At 37.8% G+C, this 24,861-nt stretch overlaps 1 protein-coding gene across 16 annotated transcripts in view; it reads left to right on the forward strand.

Annotated features, from left to right (window-relative positions):
- Positions 1 to 3,898: 3,898 nt before the first annotated feature.
- PPP1R12B (protein phosphatase 1 regulatory subunit 12B) overlaps positions 3,899 to 24,861 on the forward strand; it is a 128,657-nt gene continuing 107,694 nt past the window's right edge. For 3 of the 16 annotated variants that reach the window (XM_088154433.1, XM_088154436.1, XM_088154437.1), the window contains exons 1-2: positions 3,904 to 4,280; positions 23,766 to 23,896. In XM_088154433.1, coding sequence (XP_088010559.1) covers positions 4,005 to 4,280; positions 23,766 to 23,896 — 407 coding nt within the window. In that variant the 5' untranslated portion in view covers positions 3,904 to 4,004. Of the gene's footprint in view, positions 4,281 to 23,765; positions 23,897 to 24,861 lie in introns of all 16 variants that reach the window. The other 13 variants (XM_088154432.1, XM_025170025.2, XM_025170033.2 and 10 more) reach the window with 7 other exon arrangements.

The raw sequence follows: 24,861 nt of genomic DNA on the forward strand, positions 1-24,861 counted from the left end.
ATGCTATATTACAGCACACATCTTTCCCAACAACAGACTATTGCTCTCCACCCATCTAGGACTTGCAAGGTGATGTTGCCATGTAAATATGTCTTTAATACTCAGTCCTTTAATATTTAGTTCATTCAAAAGTCTCAAAGTCTTTAAAGTAGCATACAACCTTTGCCTTTTTCCAAAACGATCTTGCCCTAGTTGGGATGAGTATGGTTGCTCCTTTTCTGGTTGCTACTGAGCTCCCGGCAAAGCTCCAAGCTCCAGGCAGGACTCCCACCAGGATATGCTGCTCACCATAACTTGTGGTCCTGGCAGTTGAAAAATAGTCCTCTTGCCTGCTTGTAATAGCTGCCAGTCTTCAGACATTGCCTCCGCTTCCCTGTCTGTATGTCGTTTGCTTATCACCTTTCCTCCTATATACACACCTCCCTCTGTCTTAGCATTTGCTTTTCTAAGCTAAGAGCCTGGGTGGGGTGAGGCTGCCTCTGGATGTTGGCATGTCCTTGAAAATGCCAGGAAGTGGCTCAATTATCACAGGCAGCTGGAACACTGGCTTGGATGCTTGTGAATAAAGTTTGAGTTAATGAATGGATGTATGAGGGAAATGGAGCGAGAGGCGTTTCTGCCTGGCTGCAGATACCTTTCTCAAGCACAGACAGCAACCCCAATTTCACTCCCTCACAACTGGCAAGAAGAATGTTAGTGAATAACCAGAAAATTCAAAGAAAGAACTGGACTTTTTATACCACAAAGATTGCTCCTGATAATGTTTGGAGACAACATAATGACAGCTGAAGAAAATGAAGATATAGAAAGAAAAATTGTAACACTTTCAACTATAATTTCTAAGTTAGCACTAATAATGCCTGCCATGAAGTAGACACATAACTAGTTGTTGCTCCACAGTGGCCAGTACTGTAAGACAACCTGTCTGTGGTGACAGATGTTGTCCTATTTATATATGAAAGCCATAGCAATACCTACATTTGTAAATAAAACAGGGAGCAGTATAGTGTACTAGCCTCCTCTGCATTTGCTGTAGGTATTCTAACAGTAATTATAAACTTAATATTTTATATAAACGATAGCAGGTAATTCAAAGGAAGACACTTATTAGACCAATTATTTTACTCTGACATAAAGCCTGGAATGCTAAGAGCTACATCACCCACGAGATGGCGCTAATGAGATTAAAAGAATTAAAAAACAAACATGTTAATTAACCTGAAAACTACACTGTTGAAACATACATTCTCTTTCTTTAACTTTCCAGAATAGCAAGTTTCTATACATTACTGGTGACACTCTATGGTGAGGCTTATAGTTAGTAAAGTACCATTATTATAGGAGAACATCTAAAGTGCTAAAGCAACTTAGTCTCACAAGGTAAACTAAAAGCAACAAAAAGAGCTGGGGGCGGGGTTATGTCAACTTTAAAAGGAAGAAGAGAAGGTAGTCTTGCTCCTAGCAAAAGACAGTATGATAGCAACATGGCTAGGGGCGGAGCTCCTCAAATCCTACTTTTCTCTGGTCATCTCTCTAAACTGGGGTTATGTTCAAATGGAACAAAGCAGTACAAGTGACAAGATTAGAAATGGCAACCTTAGATAAGCAAAGAGATGGTTGAGGAACACCTGGCTACCATGAACAAGTTTATCTCCAGGATGACACTAATTTCATCTGAGAGTGTTGAGGGAGTTTGCAAATATCACGTCAAAGTTCTATAATCATTGAGAAATCATTAAAAAGTTTTTTTGCTTTTATTAATTTAATACAAATTAATATGCTATGCTATAATTAGATGGATACAGAGCTGGTTGAATAATCATACCTAATGAATGTTTACAGCTCTAGATCAAGTTAGAATGACATGTTGAATAGTATTCTGCTAGACTCTGTTTTAAACTCATTGCTATTCAGTTTATTTATATATGGCTTAGAGGACAGTATCAAGATTCAGGAGGATCTTGACAAGTTGGAAAAATAGACCAAAACCAGCAAGTTGAATTTCAACAAGGACAAATGCAACTTCTCCATTTGGGTAGAAAAGCAAAGGCATACATATAGGATAGGGGAGACTATACTGGGTAACAGTACATGTGAAAAGGTTTCAGGTAACTTGGTGGATCACAAGCTGAATATGAGCCAACACCATGATATAATTAACAAAATGATAGTGTCAAGATCAAGAAAAGCCCTTATTCTGGATTGGTCAGACAACATCTATTTCTGAGCACCACATTTGACAAATTGGAACATGTACAGTAGAGAGCAACCAAGATGATAAGGGGTCTGGAAGGAAAATCTTACCAGAAACAGTTGGAGGCACTGTTAGCTATAGTTATCTTCAAGTATCTGAAAGGCTGTCATGTAGAAGATGTGGCAGATGTATTTCAATTGGGAGGACAAGAAACAAGGGGTTTAAACTATAAGGAAACAGATTTTTTATAAGGAAACAAATTTCCTAATGGCAAGAGTTCTTCACCAATGGAACAGACCACCTTGGAAGATAGTGGATTCTTCTTCACTGGAGTGTTTCAAAAGAGGCTGGATGATCATAGTTGCCCAGAGTCATATGTCTGAAACGGGGAGCCATATATATTAAATGAATGAGTGAATGTGTTGGGAATGTTGTAATAGTGGATTCCTTCACTGAGCAGTTTGGAGCTACATGATCTCCAAACTAAGTGATCTTCCTTCCTATCCTTCCATTCTATGTGCTTTATAATCCATGTTCATCTTAAACACTGCATAGATTAATCTCTACTACTCTGAATAAATAACAAGTGACTTGGCTAATTCTGTTCATTTTAAATCAGTGGAAGAGGTGGCCCATTAATGCAGACCTTTCTTGTTTCTGCTTAATCCTGTTCATTTACAGGAGCAAATCTTGAGAGCCCAATGCTGCATGTACCTCTGAAAGCTTTGTGTGCGATTCCCAGAGGCTTTCAAAAGTTGTAACTGTGCATTTCAATCTGAAAGAAAGAGAAAGTATTAAATACAGAACTGGGAAGTAATTGTATTAACTATACTTAAATTTAATCCACTTGAAATGTAATTTAGTTGTCCTGAATACACCACTACATTTCTGAATGTGGCACCTGGGATGCTATTCAGAGACCAGCTGTGGCTAAACCTAGACCAAGTTGTATATTTGTGGGTTTACTAGAAATCACCCTATCTTGAGTATTTAATCTATGCCTTAAGGCAGTATTTCTTAAAGTGTGATCTGAGGACCCCAGGTGTCCCCCAAGACCTTCTCAGGGGTCTGCAAAATCAAAATTATTTGTCAGATATTGAAGATATTTGCAAACATTTAAAACAAGGTCACTCTTCTCATTATTATTTTTATTTGCTAAAAAATATCGGGTTTTTTTCATGAACAATATTTTATTTCTGTTAGTATCAAATGGGTTTAATATTGTTATTTTTACATGATTCAAGAAATAAATATTCTACAACTGCATCAATTTTCAGTTTTAATACAGTAAATATCAATTAATATAACCTACATAAACAAAAGCTCTTTTGGGGTCCTCCATAATTTTTAAAAGTGGGAAGGGGTCCTGAGAGCAGAAAGTCTAAGAAACACTGGCTTAAAGTATGCCAGGAGGGCTTACGTGCTACTGAGGAAAATGTTCAAACATACTTATTGAAAGTGGTAATAAGCATAATACTTTGTTTCTTGTGTCTGCAGCACGCCTGGGTTATAACGCTTCTCCATTAGTTCAAGCGGGCTAGAAATCACTGCCCCGGGTGAGAAGACGTATTTGGAAGACCTTGCCCTCCTCCCCGGGATCCCACTCAGCGAAGCCCCCTCGAACTACGTTTCCCATGATCCTTTAAGATGCTCTCTGCGCCCGCGCCACAGTAACTCCGGGGAGGGGGCGGGGAGTTGGGAAGATGGCGGCCGGGCGGTCGCGCTCTCCCGCGGGCTGAGGCGGTCGGCGCGCTCCTGGCACTACGGTCTACAGCGGAGAGAGTCGGCTGTCATTGCCGCCATCGCCACCATGTCGGAGCCGGGCCACTTGGGGGTGAAGCGGGCCGAATCGGCGAGGCTGCGTCGGGCGGAGCAGCTGAAACGCTGGAAAGGCTCCTTGACCGAACTGGAGCCGGTGACTCCCGCCCGGAGCCGGCACCGCGGCGGGGGCCGTGTGCGCTTCGAGGACGGCGCCGTCTTTCTGGCCGCCTGCTCCAGCGGGGACACCGAGGAGGTGAAGCGCCTGCTGGCCCGCGGAGCCCGCCTTAACACGGCCAACGTAGACGGGCTGACAGCGCTGCACCAGGTACCCCAGGGCGGAGCACCTGCACCCAACTCCTCGGCGCCCCAAATCTCCGGGACGGCCGGGTGGGCTGGCGACGGAGAGGGAGAGAGCGCGGCGGTGCGCAGGTGGCTCGCTTCTGCCCCTTCTTCGCCATCCCGGAATCCTCCTGGGATTTATCCGTCCAGAGCGATGGAGGAGAGCATTGCCCAGTCATTTGCCTGTGCTTGGGGTGCCCTTCGGATGGGTTGGAAGCAAGTCCTCTGATGCTGACCGGGTCTTAGGGGAGCTGTTGCCCAGCACGTGTGGAGAGCCCGGGCTGGGGGCGGCTGGCGTAGGGTAATGGGCTGAGATTGTGGAGGATGGTTTCTCAGAGGCGGTTGATTCAGTGGGTGAACTTCGTGTTTTCCTTCGATCTGCCTTTCCTTCGCTCCCCCCTTTCCCAGGGCTTGTTTCTGTATGTCCTTCTGGATTTGATCATTCACCAATAGACTAATAAATACTGTTATGCTGCTTACTTCCCTGTGGCTCTCCATAGTCACCAGTGGGCACAGGGTTTCACGAAGCATTGCTCTTCTGCCCATCCAGTGTTTCCGTTCCTTCATATCCCTGAAGAGTCACCTAGGTGAACTGGACAGCCCTGCCTATATAGGCTCATGCCTGTGAACAATTCAACTAAGAGTTAATGAGGTCTCTACCTATAGATTATTAGATGCATAGTGATGGCAATGCACCAGATGTTAGACATCAGTAGAATTAGAGTTCTTACCGTTTTTTTTTTTTGTTTTTGTTTTGCTATGCTTTACTTGAGCTGAGTCTAAAAAAACCTTTGCCAAGTAAACAAAGGTACCCTTCTTGTGGCTATGTCAGATAAATTAACCCTTTTCTATAGTATAACCTAAACAGTTTCTTGGTTGGCAGTTATTTCTGTTACTAGGGTTACAGTGATTTTCTTATCCAGAAAGCATTTGCTACCCAAGTAATTATTCTTTCTCTCACTGAAACACACACTGCATGTTTTTTGTCATTTACTACTAATACATAACATTTTGTATTCTGTTACCTTGAATCTGCAGGGGGAAGATAAGGCCATACAAATAAATTTGATTAGTCTAAAGTTACTATGTCACTGCTTTCATCCACAAAAGGAAGAAAAATATAAGGAAGGGATTTTTTTGTGGGTTTTTTGTTTGTTTGTTTGTTTGTTTTGAGATTAAGGGAGGGCAGACTAGTTTGGTAAGTGTGGTCTAACTTTCATGTTAACATACTTTAAATGGAGAATTGCACAAGAATTTTGTTTGATATCAGATTATCCTGATCTGTGTTTACTTCCAGTAGGATATATCACTTCTGATGAAATATACCTCAGTAAAAAATACCTGTCACAGATATACAGTAAATAGAATACTTTCTCTGTTTGTTGCTTCTTCCTTAATAGAACTCTTGGGGTTCTAAAGCAAAACATTAATTTGGAAGTTAATATTGCAAAATATGAAAATTCATAAAGGATAGTTGTCAATTACTTAAATTCAAATAAATGACATGCTGCTAAAGTAATAAAATATTTTAAAGTTACTGCTGTTTTGGGTTCATTTTTGTTGCCTTTTCAGTGTTAAGAAAATAAGAATTATGGCCTGTGTACTGCTTTAATGTGTCCTGTACTGGACTTGCTGTGATACTTGTGACTTTCAAAATCTTTTCCCTTGGCAACCTTTAGAGAGACCACAAGGTGCCAAGGCCTAAGATAAGCAACACTGAATTCTATTAATAGAATTCCTAATGTGCAGTAAGCACCAGAAGCATCCTCAAAAGTCTGCTCCCTAAGATGAGACTATCATCAGAATTTTATTGTCTTTTATTTGAACCTTGTGTTGTGTTATTTTTTTCTAATGCAACAGTGAAAAGATTTGACATTGGGAAATGTCTAGCAAACATGCATGTTTTGTCATTTAACCAGTATTTATGTGTTGGATACAAGATGCCTAAGTAAGGTTTCAATAATATGAACAATTATATAGTATGCAAAATATTACATTGGTACACATTTTTGGAAAATTTTAGATATGGGGAGGGACAAGGAATGACACCCTGACCAATGGAAATCTTACCATACTTTTAGTTTTTTAGTTGCCTACACCCTTTGAAACAAATATTTACAGCCACAAAGGCTTTTAAGAAGACAGAGAGTTGGGTTTGGTCATAATTGCAGACTTCAGGCGGTCCTTAATATATAATAAGCCCTCATTTGAAGAATGGTGCAGGTTTCTTCATACAGTCTCAGATCTGTTGAGGGTTTTGGTAAGATTTTGAGGGTTTTGTTGTTGAGGGATTTGGTATGGGTCTTCTTTCTGACAACATTTTGATAATCCCTCAATATGCTAATTATGACCTCCAAAAGAATTACTCAGTTGAAAGTAACATAGTCCTGCACACTCCTGAGGAAAGTGATTTGTTTTACTGCCTGATATTCCAGCTTTGAAAGAGGATATGATATGTAAACAAGATTATGATGCTGTGCATAGAACAGTAGCATCTTGCCAGTAAAATATTTTATTTCAGAGAGCTCTTGATATGACTCTCAGCACTGAACATTTGGCAGGCATAGTTTAAGTATTGCGTGAAATCAGGGACAGTGACTGATGGCACAGTGGTATTCATCCTTCAGCTTGGTTTTCAGTATGATCCCACTGAGGTAGGCGTAAAGCCGGAAGTCATTCTGTTCCATTTCAGTGAGAGATCCCTGAATTATTTGTTGCTTTCTACTAAGGTTAGTAATAACAAATGTGTTTTTAGGAGTGGCAATGAGTGACCTTATTGTTGAGCCACCTCTGAAGATCAAAATAAAAGATATTCCCATCGCCACCTAAATTCATCCTCATCTTTATTCTCTTCATTCTAACACTGATGGCCTTGGTGACAGGCCAAGTATGAAACCTTAATGTCTCCAGATTTGCTGTTAGTTCTGCCTTTAATATACTTGGCAGAACCTTGCCTCAACTGGTATGCTATTGAAGTTAGGTTTAGAGATCGCTATCATGGGGGGGGGGCGGGACTGGACATTAATGTATGTTGAGTTATGATTGGTTTCCTTTTCTATTTGTTTTGATCAAAAATGGCAGATAAGTGTACCTACTCTTTATGTTACGGTCATAAGTAAATTATTCAGTCCACTTTTGAATGATTTCTGAAAGAACAAATAATGTATTTGTTAAAAACATTATTTGGATCTAAAGTCCGAACAAGACTGTTTGTCTCCATGTATGTCATATGTCTGCCTTCTAAGAGGTTTTATTTGTGTGTGCTCCCATTATCTGAGATGTGGATTTCTACAAAGGTGGGGGGGTGTTATCTGCATTTTGAAATGCTCTTCCTAGATTTGTTCAGCTGAAGATATACTTTAAACATAATTTCAACATCAGGCAAAGTCCCTTTTATTTTTCCAGGCTTTTTAGTCTTCTGTACATTGTTCCTTGGTGTGTATTCTTAATTCTGCTCCTGGAGGAAAGACAAATACATTAACAACAATAACAGTAATGACTGACTGTATGTATAGACTTTTTAGTTCAAGAATATCATGCTTTTGGTGTTATGTTTTTGTTTTAATTTGTTTTATTGTTATTTTAACTCTTTTGTTAGCTGCCTGGGAAACTATTGAAGGGTGGGAATATCTAAAATAAAGAAATTCATGATATAATGCTAGAAATGCATTATATAATTTTTGATGAATGTAGCAACACTTTATTTCAATTAGAAAATGTTGACAATGGGATACAGTTTCATATAGTCTTATAACATTCCATAGCTTTCCAATATAATTTGCTGTTATAAGGGGCATTCATTTCAATCAGCTTTCTTTGTTTGATGGGAACCAAGTCCTTCTGTGAACATTTGCAGAAGGAATTATGGATCAATTGTAGTTTTCCTGCTGGAGAAATAGCAGAATAGCTCCCCACCCCCTTTTTTACCTTTTTTCTGCATTCCCAGTATTGCACACTATTCTGTATGGTCATTCAGACCACTGGTGCAGATTTTTGCTGGCATTGACTGTAGGTAGAAGTTGGAATTGAAGAAAATGTTAACCCTTCTGACTTCCTGCCACAGATCTAATCCATTGGTTTTTGTGGTATTAAACCTGCATCTTTCCTTAGGAAATAAATCAGTTACTATTAAAATTCAGAACTATCATGATAGTGTGTGTGTGTGTGTATAATTTTTTTTATGATAGTTTATATTTTAATATTGTCCTATCTTACAGGGTACTTATAAGAACTAAACATAAAACCCTTTGTTTGAAGTATGTTAAATATACATCAGGTTTTCTTAGATGTACCAGTTATTGTGATTTCTAGTATTTCACTTAAAAGATTTTGTGTCATGTAATGAGAAACCCTTCAGGGAATGGCCAGTAGAGGGGAAAATGTCTCTGCAATGACCGCTAGGTTATTTGTATTATTTCAGTTGAAGTGGCAGTGGTAATCATTGTGATTATTGTAAGACAAATTATAGTTGTCATAATTCTCACACTATGAACTTGTTAGTTTTCACTTCATTCACTTCATTAAGTCATTAAGTCCATATTAAAAATCAGATAAAATTTATTTTGGAGACATTGAAGTTTCAGCAATTACAAATGAACTGGAAAATTAAATTCCAGTTTCTGTTTCCATTCTATTCCATTCTAGTTTCAACAGTGATTGAATGATTGTGTGTCACTGTTTTCATCTATCAATGAAACCTAGGCTAGATTTCTGTCATACTAGAACAGGGCATACAACATGGTTATTATCAGTGGCATGCTTATTTTACATGTATTCATAATGAAAAAAGACTTCATCTGGCTTGTACACAATATAGTATGTACCATTCTGTTCCAGGGGTAAAATCTTTTATCTTTATCCCATCTCTAATCCAAGGGACTATGGCATTTTTATGGATTTTGCCATCACCTGTGAGGTAGATTAAGTTGGGAGCAATAGATCTTCAGGTATGTGTTTCTTCACATTGACTGTTTCTTTTGCTTTTGAATGAATGTACCATGTAAACCTGACTTTCTCAGCCTGGTGTTTTCCAGTTGTGTTTGTACTACAGTTCACATTAGGCCTACAAAGATGACAGTAAGTACTAGGAATAGATTTAGGAAGGCACATTGTTCACTATAATGAAGTCAGAAAATTTTTAGTTGACAGATCCTATTTTTTGTTAACTTGCTAAATGAATTGTTGAGATTTGCTGTAACTTCCAAAATGAAGTTACTAATGTTAGCAGAATAGATTAATTGTCTTGGAAATAATTACTGCTTCTGATCAGATTGTATTCTGTAAAGGACTGAATGATTAACAAGTGATGCTGTAACTGAAGCCTGCCTGAGGATTATTTTTGTTTAATATAATGGAATATTTTATTCATGATTTTTTATCAGGTCTTTGAAGAAAACAAAGTTTGTTATTTTTTCCTCTTTTAAATGAAGTTATGTGATGGCTTCTGCATCTCTGTTGTTTATACAGGTAGACCTCACTTAATGACTGCCCTGTTTAGTGATGGTTCAAAGTTATGACAACTGAAAAAGTAACTTTATGACCAGTCCTCACATTTACAACCATTGCAGCTTCCCTGAGATCACATGATCGCCATTTGGCCATTTTGCAACTGGTGGGCATTTACAACTGTCTCAATGTCCCGCAGTCACGTGATCACCATTTGCCCACTTCATGACTGGCTTCCAAGAAGCAGAGTCAATGGAGAAGCCGGCAGTAAAATTGCAAGTTGCTGTCACGTGATGTCTTGCTTTTTTTTTTTTTTTAACAAAAAACTTTACTGAATTTCAATAAAGAATAGAAAAAACAAGGAAAAAAAATAGCAAAAGAAGAAAAATACAAAAGAAAAAAGTAACTTTCAACTTTCTGTGGTACAAGTATAGATATAAAATACATTCACCTCTTACTCTAATATTTAAAAAAACTACAAAATACATCTATATCAGCAAGCAATATAAAACAGATTAATACAAAGTATTTAGTTATAGAATAAATCAGTCATCAAACCCCAGAATCAAATTTTCATTTAACCAAGTCTCAAGTAAAAAGTCCAAGAGTGGTTTTCAAATAGAAACAAAGCTAGACAATGTCTTTTCTTTTATCAAAGTAGTCAATTTCGCTATCTCCGTCAATTCCATTCGTTTCACTATCCATTCTTCAGTCTTCTTGTTGTTAATCATATAGAGAAATAAATTCCCATGTTTTCTTTCCATCTGTTTTTCCATCATACCCAAAAGGAAAATCTCTGGTTTCAATTGTACATCCATTTTTAAATTTTTTTAATCGAAATACATATCCCAATATTTCTTAGCTTTCTCACAAGTCCACCAGAGATGATAAAAAGTACCTTCACGCTGGTTACATTTCCAACATACATTTGAAATTCCTTTGTACATCTTAGCTAATTTATTTGGTGTCAAATACCAATGGTACATCATTTTATAAAAGTTTTCTTTCAAGTTGTAATTAACAGTGAACTTTAAACCTTTATTCCACACATTTTCCCATTGATCCAACATTATATCCGAAATTTTTTGCCCACTTAAACATACAATCCTTAACATATTCATCTTCCATATTCATCTTCAACAAAAGTTCATACATCATAGCAATAATATGTTCATCAGTACATACTGTATGTAATGTCTCACTTAACAATCCACGGTGACTCGTTTAATGACCAAATGCGAAGTGACATTGTAAGTCTGTTGTGGTCACATGATGTTTTGCTTACCGTGTGTCACTTAGCGATGGAGTTGCTGGTCCCAATTGTGGTCACTAAGAGAGGATTACCTGTATAAGGCAAGGCACATTAAAACTGCAATAATAAGTATCCTGACTGGAAATAAGCCTTATTGAATTAAATCACCTTTAGTTCCCAATAAATATGTAGCAGATCAAGCAACAAGAAATCTTTATTATTTTATGTACTACTGAGTACTTTATATGGGCTGTACTTCCTAGTTTATCAATAAACTTTACTGTTAAATCTATTATATTCATATTTGGCATATCAGAATAGTTTGGAAGCTGTTGCTAGTAAAATTGGGCCATCTTTCAGTCATAATTATATATCAGAACATGAGTGTATGTTCAACATTTAAGTCCTTTCTTCCATTATAAAATCCTTCACTATTGCTTTCTTATTTGATTGGGAAGTGTTCTACAATTTGATCACTTAAATGTTAGATTGGATTTCTATGGAATGGCCAGTTTTGCTCCATAATTTAAAATATTCCACTTAGCCTCCCAACCTATATAAATAATAAAACCTCATTAGTGACTTTTATTTTCTTTTTGATACTTTTGGGTGAGTGTTGACTCCTGGTAACTGCCTGGACTAGTCCCTGCAGTTTTCTTGGGAGAATTTTTGGAAGTGGTTTGCCATTGCTTTCTTCCTAGGGCTGAGAGAAAGTGACTGGCTCAAAGTCATCCATCTGGCTTTGTGCTTAAGGTGGGACTAAACTCACAGTCTTCCAGTTTCTAGCCTGGTGCCTAACCACTACACCAAACTGGCTCCTGGTGGGACATGCTTGTAAATAAATATAAATTCAGTTGTATTATTGATAAAACCCATAGTGCTAGCAACATTAAAATGTTTAAGAAGGAAGTTAAACTTATTTTGCATCACAAATTGAAATAACTGCTCTGTGATTGTTCTCTCTAATCTGTGCTTAAATAACTGATGACAGCATTCTCTCTTTTGGGAAGATGCCTCCCTTTCTTCTTGAGGTATATAAAGATAGCAGCTTTATTCCATCTTTTTGGAATTTTGAAGCAAAGAAAACATATTTTTTCAACCAAGAACCAGGAGAGACTTCATTAGCTAGCTTATGCTTCATTATAGTTTGGCAATAGTTAATCTCTGATGATAGAACTGCTGCTGGTGGAATGAGGAATTGTAACTTTAAAAAATAATGTGTCTGACTTCTACCATATATTCTGACTGTTCGTGGAAGTTAAAAGGAGGAAGCTCCCATCTATATGCTGCCTCTTTAACAGGGTGATTTGCCAACTGAGCCATTCTGAGCATGAAAGAAAATGTGTAAGAGGTGACATCCTGGGTATAATATTTTTTCCCACTTCTAAATGGTTTAAATTTCACTAACTGCAAGATAATGATTGTCTATTAAATCACTGTTTAAATACAGTAATACAACCTTGCACTGTTCATTTATGGGCAACCTCCACCTTCCGTTAGTTAGCATTAATCATCAGAAGTCTTCTGAATGATCACATATTAGTCTTCTATGTGTCGGTGTCCTTTCAGGTCTAGCTAAACTTGGGTGATGAATATTCTGAACTACTGATCTGACACAACAACTGCTCACCATCCATTTCCGGACCATATGAAAAACAGGCTTCTATTTATAACTTGTTCACTTTAGTCTTCCAAGCAGCTACTGTTGTTTCTTTGAAGTGCCTTTGAACTTTAATTTGACCTAGAAAGATCTCATAAGTTACTTACTAAAATCTGAAATCTACCTGTAAACAAAAGCATTGCTTTAACATATCAGATAAAGAGTAATGTAACCCTTATGTATTTGGAGTAGTTCCAGATGTAAATACTGTGATCTATCTTGTCACTCACAATTTCATTTTTTTTTTTAATGGGTCAGTAATTTGAGTGGGTATTTTTCTCCTGCTGCTTCTTATGCAGGTCAGCATTTAGTCTTCTAGTTGTTAATTTTATGGAGTCATGGTGGGGAAGGTATTGGCACAGGAGAATCTAAAAATGTCAAGTGTGGGAATAATAGTTGGGATCAGTCTTTGGCTTTAGAGGATGTCCAGAGGATTATGTGTGCAAAATAAATGTCTATCTTGCTGAAATATTCAACAGAACCTATTACTTCCCAGAACCTATTGTAGCTAAACTGAAATATCTGTTTATTTATGTATAACTATTTTCATGTTTCCCCTATATTAGCATGTACAGATGGGACACTAACAGTTGATTGCTAGACATATGAAAGATTGATCATACAAACAGCGTTCAGTTTGGACTAGCAAACTTCTGGATAATTTTAAAGGGAAATTGGGAAAGAGGGAACCTAATGTCAGATATGGAGAGGTTATAGAAGCAGATACTAAATACATGGTACAGTATATAAATTAGAAAAACAGGCTGGAATTCTGTGGAGGTTGTGGCTACCTTACTAAGAAAGAAATTGGGAGAGAAGAAGATGGACAAGGACAGATATTGCTTCTCTTAAACTAGAATAAAGGAGACTACCTTGGCCTCTGTGATTGGAGATAAGTAGAATCACCCAAGTTTCTTTACTAGCCTTTGCGTTGACACTGACTTGAAATAGAAATACACACACTATTAAGTCATGTATGTGGCTCTCTAATTAAACCAAATGAAACCAATAAAATGGATAATGAGGAAACTATAAGAATGAAACAGGTAATTACAAAAAGCTGGTCTTTGAAATTATCCCTCTCAAAATCACAGGTAGAATGGACAGACATTCTGACTATAAGTTGTTTTTATAGAGCCAGTTATTGAGAGAAAGATTCCCCCCTCTCTGATAAAGAATAAGGTTCCCCTAACTGCTAGTATGATTGCCTTTCCTCCCAGTAGATGACTGGGGTTTATGTACATATTTTGGCTTTATTTAACATTAGTAAGTGCTATTGTGTTTACTAATGAAAAGGTAAGGATTTTTTTCTATACCATCAGGAATGAATTGGCCCTTCAGATTACGCTCTGAATGGCTTGATTAGGTTAGGTAAAGTACTGTGTAGAATAAAGGTGTCTACTTCTATCCAGAGGTCTCATACTGTTATGCATATTTGGCAAGAGACCTATTTTCTGATTGATGGTCTTAGAGGACAGCAACTCCCAATGCAACTTTGGCTGTCCTTAAGCCTCAATTTACTTAGAATCCTCTGAAAAAATGGAGATCGGGAATCAAAGTCCTTGGGATGATAATTAATATGACACCATGTGTGAGCTGGAAATATTTGCCTTAACTTTCTTTTACTTCTCTTTCCAGTCTTTTCCTCTCCTATTGAAATTTATTTGATAAAATGCTTGGGGGCTAGAATCTATCCTTATAATTTGTGAAGTGTCACATATCATGATGCTAACATTGTTTGCGTTACCGTAATTGACAGATGTCTTTCTTTTTGTGCTGGCATAGAAAATCCATGGTGTATTGAAAAATCCATGGCGTGCTGAATATTTCTCAGTTTCCTGAGTCTCCTAATATACTTGCACAGAATACAGTATTTTTTATGGAGTATTTGGAAAAAAATGAGGGGATATATGGATGTTGTTCTTAATTCTGTAGATGAGTAATGGAGAGTAATGTGAAGGCTGTGGGGAATGAATTTGTCCTTCAGGTGTTTTTAGGCCTACAAAAGAAAAGATAGAAGGGCTTAAAGTTAAAACCATCTAATAAAACACTTTATATTTTAAAAAACATGAAATGCAGGCAGTCCTTGACTTACAACCACAATAGGGACCGGAAAATACGTCATTAAGCGGTGTGTTTGTTAAGTGAGGCATCATGTGACCACATCCAATTTTATGACATTTTTGAGACGGTCACTAAGCAAATGACATCATTAAGTGAATCATGCAGTTCCCCATTGTTTTTGCTTGTCAGAAACTGGCTGGGAAGGTCGCAAATGGCAACCATGTGACCCCAGGATGCTGCAACCATTGTAAATACGTGCCAGTTGCCAAGTGCCTGAATTTTGAACATGTGACCATGAGGACACTGTGACAGACATAACTGCGAGGACTGGTCATAAGTCACTTTTTTCAGCGCTATTGTAACTTCGAACGCTAAATCAATGGTTGTAAGTCAAGGATTACCTGTAATAGGTTTACTCTAATATTTTTATGAATGTTTATTTGGTTGGAAGAAGATATGTACTCAGTATATTGAAATTTGTCTCGGCTACTCTGAAATTAGCAGTTCTTTTTACTCATAGGAAGCAAGTGCATATGAATTCTTAGTTCTTATTTCTTGTTACGTGTGCATGTGGATAGGTTTATTGTGGATTATAAACTAAGAGTTCAGTGGTATAAAGTCCAATTGAATATCCATTAATGGCTGTTTCTTAATTATAACAATGTGCATTTTCCAAGTGATAATAACAAGGTCTGCATTTTATATCTAACTCTATATAATCAAAACTTTGTTAGAATATGTTAATATATTCTGTTTTCAGATTTGATTCTAGCAAAACTAAAAAAAATGGGTACATTTGTGCTGAGCAGCTTGGACTGTCTCTAATAGCTTGTATGTTTGTAGATAAAGCACTGTTTTGAAAAATTGCAATTGTGCTATGCTAGTGGGATGTGCAATGTTATATGTGTCTTCTCAGAAGTCACATTGGTTTTAGTGAGTCTTATGTTAAATAAGTATTATATAGGATGACAGTTCATACACCCACTCCTCATTTATCGACTACCCATTTAGCAACAATTCGCAAATATGGTAATAAAAAATTAATTTTATGACCAATGTGTATGTTTATGACCAAATTTTGTGCACCTATCAACAACGCACACTGGAATGAGAATAACGCTGGCGTAGCATGCAAGCACCCTTCTTTAGTACATGATTTACTAAAATCTCCTTGGTGTTGTTTGTTAGATTGATTGATTTGGAGAGCAGGAAGATTAGGAGCAGCAAAGGAAGACAAGTGCTTAGTGTAAAGGACTGGGGAAATGATACCTGAATTCAGTCTGTAAGACAAAGAATGGTGACTGGCAAAACTACTCCATGCAGTATAATTAAACCACTGGAAATAAATCTTTGTAAGAAGAAATTATAGTATAACTATTGTCAAACTATTGTTTAAATAGCAAATTATATCTATTTAAAATAGAAGAAAAATTGGAAGTTCCTCAGGGAGAAAAAGCGTATGAGCTGATCTGATATTCACAATCTGCTAAAACTATTATGTTGGAAGATTGGGAATATGACATCTCATATGAATTCCTTTAAATATGTTCTTGATTTATTCTCTGTTAAATAAACAAGTCAAAGCACTCAAGGTCCATTCCTACAGAATTCTCTTTCCTTCATGATACAGTGCAAGAATTATTCATTTCAATTGAGCTTTGGCAATGAAATATTTTAACAGATATCTATTGTGCTGAATTGATTCTCTGTTTCTTAATTTAATTTGCATTTCTAAATTGCAACTTAGAACTTAGCCTTAATTAGTTGGCTAGCTGGAAATCCAAATAAAAGTACTTGAATGTAAGGAAGTTTAGATAGCTAAAAAAATTTCTCTTTAGTATGAAAATAAATGATTATAGATAGTGCCTCCTTATTTGGAATTCATTGAAACATTTTTGCAAGAAACCATGTAAAGATAAGAAGGTGGTGTTGTTGTTTTAAAAAACTAATGTGTTGAGTACAGAAATACTTTTCTGCAAAGTGAGAAGAGGAAAACAAATTTCAAGAATCCTCTACAGCTCCCAATGCTACTGTATGCTATTCTGGAAGCACCCCTAAAAGCCTCTAGAGTAGAATTTCAAGGAGTACAAGATCCATCTCACTCTCTTTTGAAGTCATAAGTATAACGAGTCTAGATATATCTAGCCAAAATGAAAACATCCTCCAAAGTAGGGAAGCCTTACATATTAGTTTTGATTTTAAGTGCCCACATATACTGTAACAGAGGGATTTATGTATTTTTATATGTTGTTATTTTTACCTTTTCTTCTTGGCTTCTAGTGATAGCAAACCCAAGTTAATCTAATACAGGTAATTCTCACTTAGTGACTACAATTGGGACTAGCAACTCCATCACTAAGCGATGTGGTCATTAAGTGAAGCATCATGTGACTGCGCCCAACTTACAGCATCAATTCTGCTGCAGTCATTAAGCAAATCACCTGTGGTAATTAAGCATGACATCACATGACCGTGACTTCCGACTTAGTGCCAGCTTCCCCATTGACATTGCTTGTCAGAAGCTGGCTGTGAAAGTCGCAAATGGGATACATGTGTGCATGTGTGCAATCACAGGGAGGCCAAGGAAAGAGGGCTCAGGGTGTGTGTGAGCAAAGGGGGAAAGGAGGGTGCAGTGTGAGCAAGCGAAAGAAGGCCAGGTGGGGAAAAGACAACTTGCAAACTTCCTTGCCAGTTTCCCATTAACTTTGCTTGGAGGAAGCCAGCAGGGAAGGGTGCAAATGGCAATTGCGTGGCCGCGGGACGTTGTAACTGGTCATAAGTGTGAGCTAGTTGCCCAGTACCCAAATTTTGTTCATGTGACCCTGCAACAGCTGGAACTTCGATGACTGGTTGTAAGTCCATTCATTCAGCGCTATCATAACTTTGAATGGTTGCTGAATGAATGGTTGTAACTTGAGGACTACCTGTAAAGTTTCTTGATTAACAACCACTTGTTCACCGACCATTTTAAGTTGCGATGGCACTGAACAAGTGGTACTTATGACTGGTCCTTGAAGTTTTGGCTCTTGCAGCGCCCCCCCCATGGTCACACGATCGTGATTTGGGCACTTGGCAACCAGCTCACACAATGGTTGCAGTGTCCTGCAGTCACATGATTGCCATTTGCGACTTTCCCTGCCGCCTTCCCACAAGCATAGCACCATCCATCCCCTGGCCTTCCTGTGCTCGTGCCTTGCTGCACTGTCTACCCCCTGGCCTTCCTGCACTCACATGCAGCCTGTACCGGGCCTCTTTAGCCCTTCCCCGGCCTCTCCAACTCACACGCGGCCTGCGTTGGCCCTCCCAAGGTTTTAAACTATACAAACTATAATATTACAATATCATAAGCAATATAAATTCAGTGTACAATTAAAAACAAATTATTCTTCAAACCTAGTTCCATAAACTAGGATGGAAATTAGCTAAATAAACTCAGTTATAATATCTGCTCAAATTAACCTACATGATTATCATTTTACCATCTTAGTATGTAGTAATACACTATATCTATTTCATAGTTGGTGAGATAGGACAACAATATACAGTGGTACCTCGGGATATGAACTTAATCCGTTCCGTGACTCTGGGCGTATCCCGAGTTGGTTGTAACCCGACGCAAATTTCCCCATAGGGTTCAATGTAAATCCGGTTAATCCATTCCGCCCTCCGAATTTGGTTGCACCCCGAAGCAAATTTTCCCATAAGGTTCAATGTAATTACTGTTAATCCGTTCTGGCGTCCGCGGACCACGTGTCAGGGGTGGGAGAATGGCTGGGTGCGGTGCGGCGGGAGAAAGGCCGGGCGCAGCGGGAGAACGGCTGGGCGTGGCGCAGCGCGGCGGGAGAACGGCTGGGTGCGGCACGGCGCAGCGGGAGAATGGCCAGGCGTGGCGTGGCGTGGCAGGAGAATGGCCAGGCGTGGCATGGCGCGGCGGGAGAACGGCTGGGCGCCGCGGCGGGAGAATGGCCGGGCACCGCGCAGCGCGGCGGGAAAACGGCCGCGGACCACGTGTCAGGGCGGAAAAATGACCGTACCCCAAGGCGGAGTTCGCACATCGAGGTAAATTTTTGCGGCCGGAGCTGGTCTTAACCCGAAAAGTTCGTTAGTAGAGGCATTCGTATCCCGAGGTACCACTGTATTGGTTTGCAAGGTAATCTCTAGATTAGAGACGATAACTCACATACTGGGGTTTGGTTGGGCTTGCAGCCAAAATGGGCCAAAACTAATTGGTACTGAGCTTATGGTAAGCAGAGAATACTGTAGATTGCATGGATGTGACTAAGCTGGTAACCTAATCTACACATTCTCTACTTTCTAAAAAGTGTTACGTGAAAGTGTTAGTTGACTAAAGGCAGTATGGGTAGCAGCTTTCAGTGTTTTTCAGGCCATCTGGATTACGGTGTTGCAACTTGGAATGTAAGAGGGGTAAATGTTAAAAAGCATGAGGAAAGGAAAGGGGAGGGGAGGGAAGGGAAGGGTATTATATGTCTGCAAAAGTAAGCAAAAAGGGAAGGATGTATAAAGTAAAGATGAATAAAAAGGCTAAAGTGTATATCAGAAAGTATGAACTGTGTTGGTTAAAGACCAAGATTAAAGAAAAATTTTATATGCGGTGACTTGTGTGATAAATCCAAAACAGTAGATGTGAACAATAGTGGAAAAGATAAAAACAGAAAAATTGTTTTTACAGGGTGAGGAAGGAAAAATAATTTTACTTTAGGTCTTTACACCTTTATTGATCCTAGGTCAGTTTTTCTTGTGTCATAAAAATTGATTTGAAAATAGGATAGAATAAATAGCCCTATCTACATAGTAGCTAGCAGTTGATACTGTTTTTGAAGTTTCTCAGCTTTCGTTCATGGTATGCACATTGGAATCTTTCCAGCTTCCAGAAAAATGCTAGAAACCAATCTGCACAATGATTTTTAATATTTCACACTTGAACTCCTTCATAGATTTGTCAGTACTTTGTTTGGGGGGAGGGCAGGGGGGACTAGATGTTGATGTAACCATAATAAGCCACAAATTATAATGTTTAGAATCTTGTGATTTATTTAGAATTATATTTTTTGCTGTGCTAATTAGCTTACAGATGCAGATTTCATTCCTTAAACAACACTTGAAGTTGAAATCAACAAGTATAAAACAAGTAAAAGTTGCTTTGATTTAAGAACAAACTTTTGGTTCAGTAGTTTGAAAACTGTGTCCTGGGAACTATTTGTGGCCACTGATGGAAAACATGTACAATATTTAAAATTTCTAGTAGAGGTGATTTAGATTTTAACATTTCAATGGGAAAAAAAATCTGTTCTGTAATAATGCTGGCTATGTGGCTGGTTCTCCTTTATGTGTACTATTGAAACCTAAAGATAAAACCTTTAGAACAAGAAACTCCAAACCTACTAACAAACAAAACAAACCCCAACGAACTTAAAACAAAACAAAAACCCTTTCCAAAGCCAATTTATTAGGATAGTGGGTTTAGATATTTTTATATTTCATATTGTCCTCATTTGGAAGATAGTGACCACTACATATATTTTTAGGTTTCTTTAAAATAGAGAATGTGAGGGTGGTGGTGGTTAATCATTAAAAGTAATACTTAAGGCATCCCAGTGATAATTTATATAGGCTTTTGATTTTGATTCAGTTTTGCAGTTAAGTAATTTTTCAATTTCTAGCTTTGTTTTGTTATGTTATAGAGTATAATGGTCAAGCAGTGTGTAGTTATGTATTTTTGCCAAAGGCCCTGTTTAGTTTAATATTATGGTGTGAAGAAGGTGGATTTTGGTGAGTTATGGAACTTGGTGGGCTTCAAGGAATTTGTCAGTAGATGCCTTGTCACCCAGGAGTCATGCTGGGGACTCAAGCTGTAAGATTCATTGTAAGAACAAGTGGGAATTTATGAAGTTTGTCTTCCTTCTAGTATCTATTCTGTAGGAATAAAATGGGGTATTGCTGGAAGTGATCTCCAAAACAATGTACCTTTTTATTTTGGGCAAACTATCTTAGAGCTTAGTGAATCTGGTAGTTAAAGTGGAAGTAAACACCTGCTTCTTCCATGATTGATGATTGAAAAGCAGTACTGTAGTTCAGTTGTTTTGTGGTATGGACAAGAGAAACTTGGTTTGATATATCTAAGTTACTTGGTAGATATACAAATAAATAAGCAAAAATATAAGGAACTATGAGTGGAATAACTTCCTAGTAAGTTCTATTGGGCAACTTCTCATGACAAAGGAATTGGAACTGTATTACACTATGTAGAACTATGGAACATAATGCAAGTAGCATACATCTAGACATTCAGTGTGTTGGGATAATGAGGAACATGTTTTTAAAATGTTCCTTTTGTGAAACAAGTCATACAGGTTGGAGGTTAAGCAGTTCCCCATTACAGAAACTGTCAATCTGAGGACCATTCCAGACTTTGCATGGAATGCCAAGGACCACACTCCAAAAGTGGGTGAAACTACTTCTCCTTCCCTTTATATTGTATTTGAATCTTAAATTTTAATTTCATTATTTTTAGCAGTTTGTTCAGTAAAAGCAAAATTCTCCCACCTCTTGATAAGCTGCAGATTTTTTCCTTCCTAGTTGAGGGTGCAATGAGACAGTAATTCTCCTTCAGTGCCACAGCTGTTTCTATTGGGCAATGGGGGGGGGGGGAGGACTTTTCTTAACTTCCCTGCTCCCAAAAAGAGGATAAAAGAATATGTAGTGGAAAACATATATCACCTTAGTAGGAATGTCTGAAGACTTGAGTTTAATTTATTTTTGGGCTTTGAGGAGGGTTTATCGGGCAAATAAATGCATTTATCATTGCAGAGGTTAAATTATCCATTTTTCCCTTCAAATGCTTCCAAAATGGAAACATTAGCCCAATTTTGACAGAAGTTAGAGCTTTTAAAGGGGTGCAATAGGTGCCTTCTACCTCTCCAAGACTGTAGAAATTCATTTCTCCCCTATCCCCTCACAACTTAGGCATGGATCCCAGTGTTTTTTTCCCCACACATTCTGAGGTTTCCTGTGGATTAAAAAAGGGGTGCTGGTTGTGCCTGCATAAGACATTTGTGCTACTGCCTTAGGGCTTGCTATATAAACAAGAATTTCAGCTGTTAGGCTTTGCTTTGCCAATAAAAAAAACTTACATAGTAAGGGGTTTAAACTGTAGTTAAATATGTGGTTCTGTGCGCTTCTCTCCTGTACCAGTAGGAAAAATATTACTTCTGGTATCCTTGTGTACTGTATTTTATTTGTTGTGGATTTTGCATTATAGCCAATGGCTAAGAAAACATCCTGAAGTCCTAGGATATAGGAGGTAGCATTCTGCAGTTCATCAAATCATTTCACAAAGAGCCCATATGAGTCATATTGTATTTTTATTTTATGTATTCTGAGTATGTGAGATCTCCATTGTATTCTGGAATTAAAGCTGTTTGAGATTCTTTCTAGTGGAATAACTATAAATTTACTTTCTATTTTGATAGTTTGCATAGTAGTTATTTTTACAGTTGTATATAATTTATTTCCAAACAAATGTACAGCACAAGTCTGATATTTGCTTAATATTTCACCATGTTTGCAGAATGCCCCAATTCTGCCTCTTGGTAGATACAGTTCTATAGTGCATGTAGGTAGCATTGCCAAATATTTTTTTATTATATTTCTAGGTTGAATAAATTGTCTGTTTAGTGGGAAGCCTGTATATTATGCTTGTAAAAGCAATTTATTTTATTCAAGAGGTATATGAATTCAGAATAGAAATCTTAATTTTAAATCAAGTATACCCTAATCTTTACTCAGCTTTAGAATGAAATCGGAAAACTTCATTATCTTTAGGGACTTAATTATAGTTTCTGTCTTAATTTACCATAGGATAAAACTATTATTTAAATAGGAAAATGTGCATAAGAAATACTATAGTTTTGTTGGCATGGCAATAATAAGCCAGATGCCTTTCCTAATTTCTCTAATAAACAGTTACGCATTCCAGTCTATAGCTTGCTATGCTGGCCTCAAATAAATAAATTTTAAAATATTGGGGGAGGGAGAACTAGATAAAGTGTGCCTCTAAACTGCTTTGGTTTCTTATATTAACTTATTTTTCAATAAATGCCTCTGTATCCAAAGTGCTGGAGATGGGATTTTTTCTGTATGAAAGTTCTGTTGTGGTATTCAGTGCACAAAATAAAGCTGACCTATCAACGTTTGCACATACTGTTTTCTTTCTTTGGACTAAAAGTTGTTTAGTTTCCTTAAACAGTTTAAGTTTAGTGAATACTTTGGAAAATATTCAAATCATGTTGCGGGTTTAAGACAAACCAATTTTTATTAGTGCAGACCTCAGATGATGATAAAGATAAGTGTGGGTGTGCCTTCGAGTCAATGTTGACTCCTGGCAACTGCCTGGACAAGTCCCTGCAGTTTTCTTGGCAAGATTTCGGGAGTAGTTTCCATTGCCTCCTTCCTAGGACTGAGGGAGAGTGACTGACCCAGAGTCACCAAGCTGTCTTTGTCCCTAAGGCAGGCTAGAACTCACAGTCACCAGGAGTAAAAAAAACCCCAAAAACCTGACTCAAAGGCACCCCCACCCAAAAAAAAAAGCTAAGTAATGCTTTATTTTCTGTAAGTTAAGTAATGGATCCTTTTTTCTGATTGGCTCTTGACTTAAAAATGTTGCAGAAATCCTACTTGTTTTAATTCTCCCATATATTATTTCATTGAATGACCTGACATACTCTCTTTCATTGAAGCTTTTCTGGAGTAGCATGTTCCAACTTTTACTCTGCTCCATGGAATTTGATGCCATTCCTAAAATGAATACCAAAAGATCATTTTGCAAAGAGTTGACTCCCGGCTTGTTTGTATAACGAAAGGAGAACAACACTTTATGGAGATATCAGTGGTTGCTGAAAGATAGGCAGACTCAGTATGGGAGTGAAGTCCCTGCTGTCATTTATAGCTGTTAAAACTGAAAGTGATATTTGCTCATTTTAATCTTTATCTTTCTCTCTCTTTTCTTTCCCATTTCCCTTCTTATTCCAAAGGCCTGTATAGATGAAAACCTGGACATGGTAAAATTTCTGGTAGAATATGGAGCCAATGTAAATCAGCAAGATAACGAGGGGTGGACCCCACTTCATGCAGTTGCATCTTGTGGCTATCTGAACATAGCAGAGTGAGTGAGTTTCAGTGTGACCTGCATACTAGAAAGAGTACTTGATTTATTTCAATTTCAGATGTGTGTGGGGCAAGTCTTAAATGAATTCCCAAGCAAGTGTCTTAGAGACTAAAACATAGGTACATTTCTGTTTGTATGGATATGCTTTACAAAGTATTAGCTCAAAGCAACAGAACTTATCAGTAGTCTTCTCTAAATCTTTAGTGTGAATGATGGAGTGCTCAAATTGTGTAGAAAGATGGGATATAAACCAAATGAATAACAGGATCATATTAATAACAACAATAACCTGAATGTGTTGTAGTATTTGCAATGGTAGCTCTGACTAATACTGTGGTCTCTCTCTGATTTACTTTTTAAATCACTTCAGCAATCCATAAAGTCTTAAATTTAGGATGATTATGTTGTGTTGGTATTATTATTTAGACACTAACATTTTAATAGTGTTTAAAACAGTGCATACAATTAGTTCCTTAGAGAAATCCTATGAAATGTAAATAGGATCTTTGATACCAAAAGATTCTATAAAATCAGAGGTGTCAGATTCTGTGTAATGGAGGAGGTTCCTAATGCATATGAGCCATTATTTCATTTTTGTTGTGCTACAAAAGAAAAATTAATGACAACAACAATAGTATTATAGGTAGTCCTCATTTAACATCTACTAATTCAGTGACCATTTGAAGTTATGGCAGAGATGAACGAGGGGTACTTGCGACGGGTCCTCATAATGGCAGCCGTCACAGCATCCCCGCAGTCATGTGATCACAATTCAGGCACTTGGCAATCAGCTCGCAATTACGATGTTGCAGCGTCCCATGGTCATGTGATTGCCATTTGTGACCTTCACCACCAGCTTCCGGCATGCAAAATCAATGGGGAAGCCAGCAGGAGGTCACAAATGGTGATCACATGACCGCGGGACACTGCGACTGTGTGGGATTTGCCTAATGACAGCAACT

Source organism: Python bivittatus, unplaced genomic scaffold (genome assembly GCF_059951505.1).
Source record: "Python bivittatus isolate LINGU-HERP-01145 unplaced genomic scaffold, Pbiv_v1 ctg000700_np1212, whole genome shotgun sequence".
In the NCBI taxonomy this organism is placed as follows: domain Eukaryota; kingdom Metazoa; phylum Chordata; class Lepidosauria; order Squamata; family Pythonidae; genus Python; species Python bivittatus.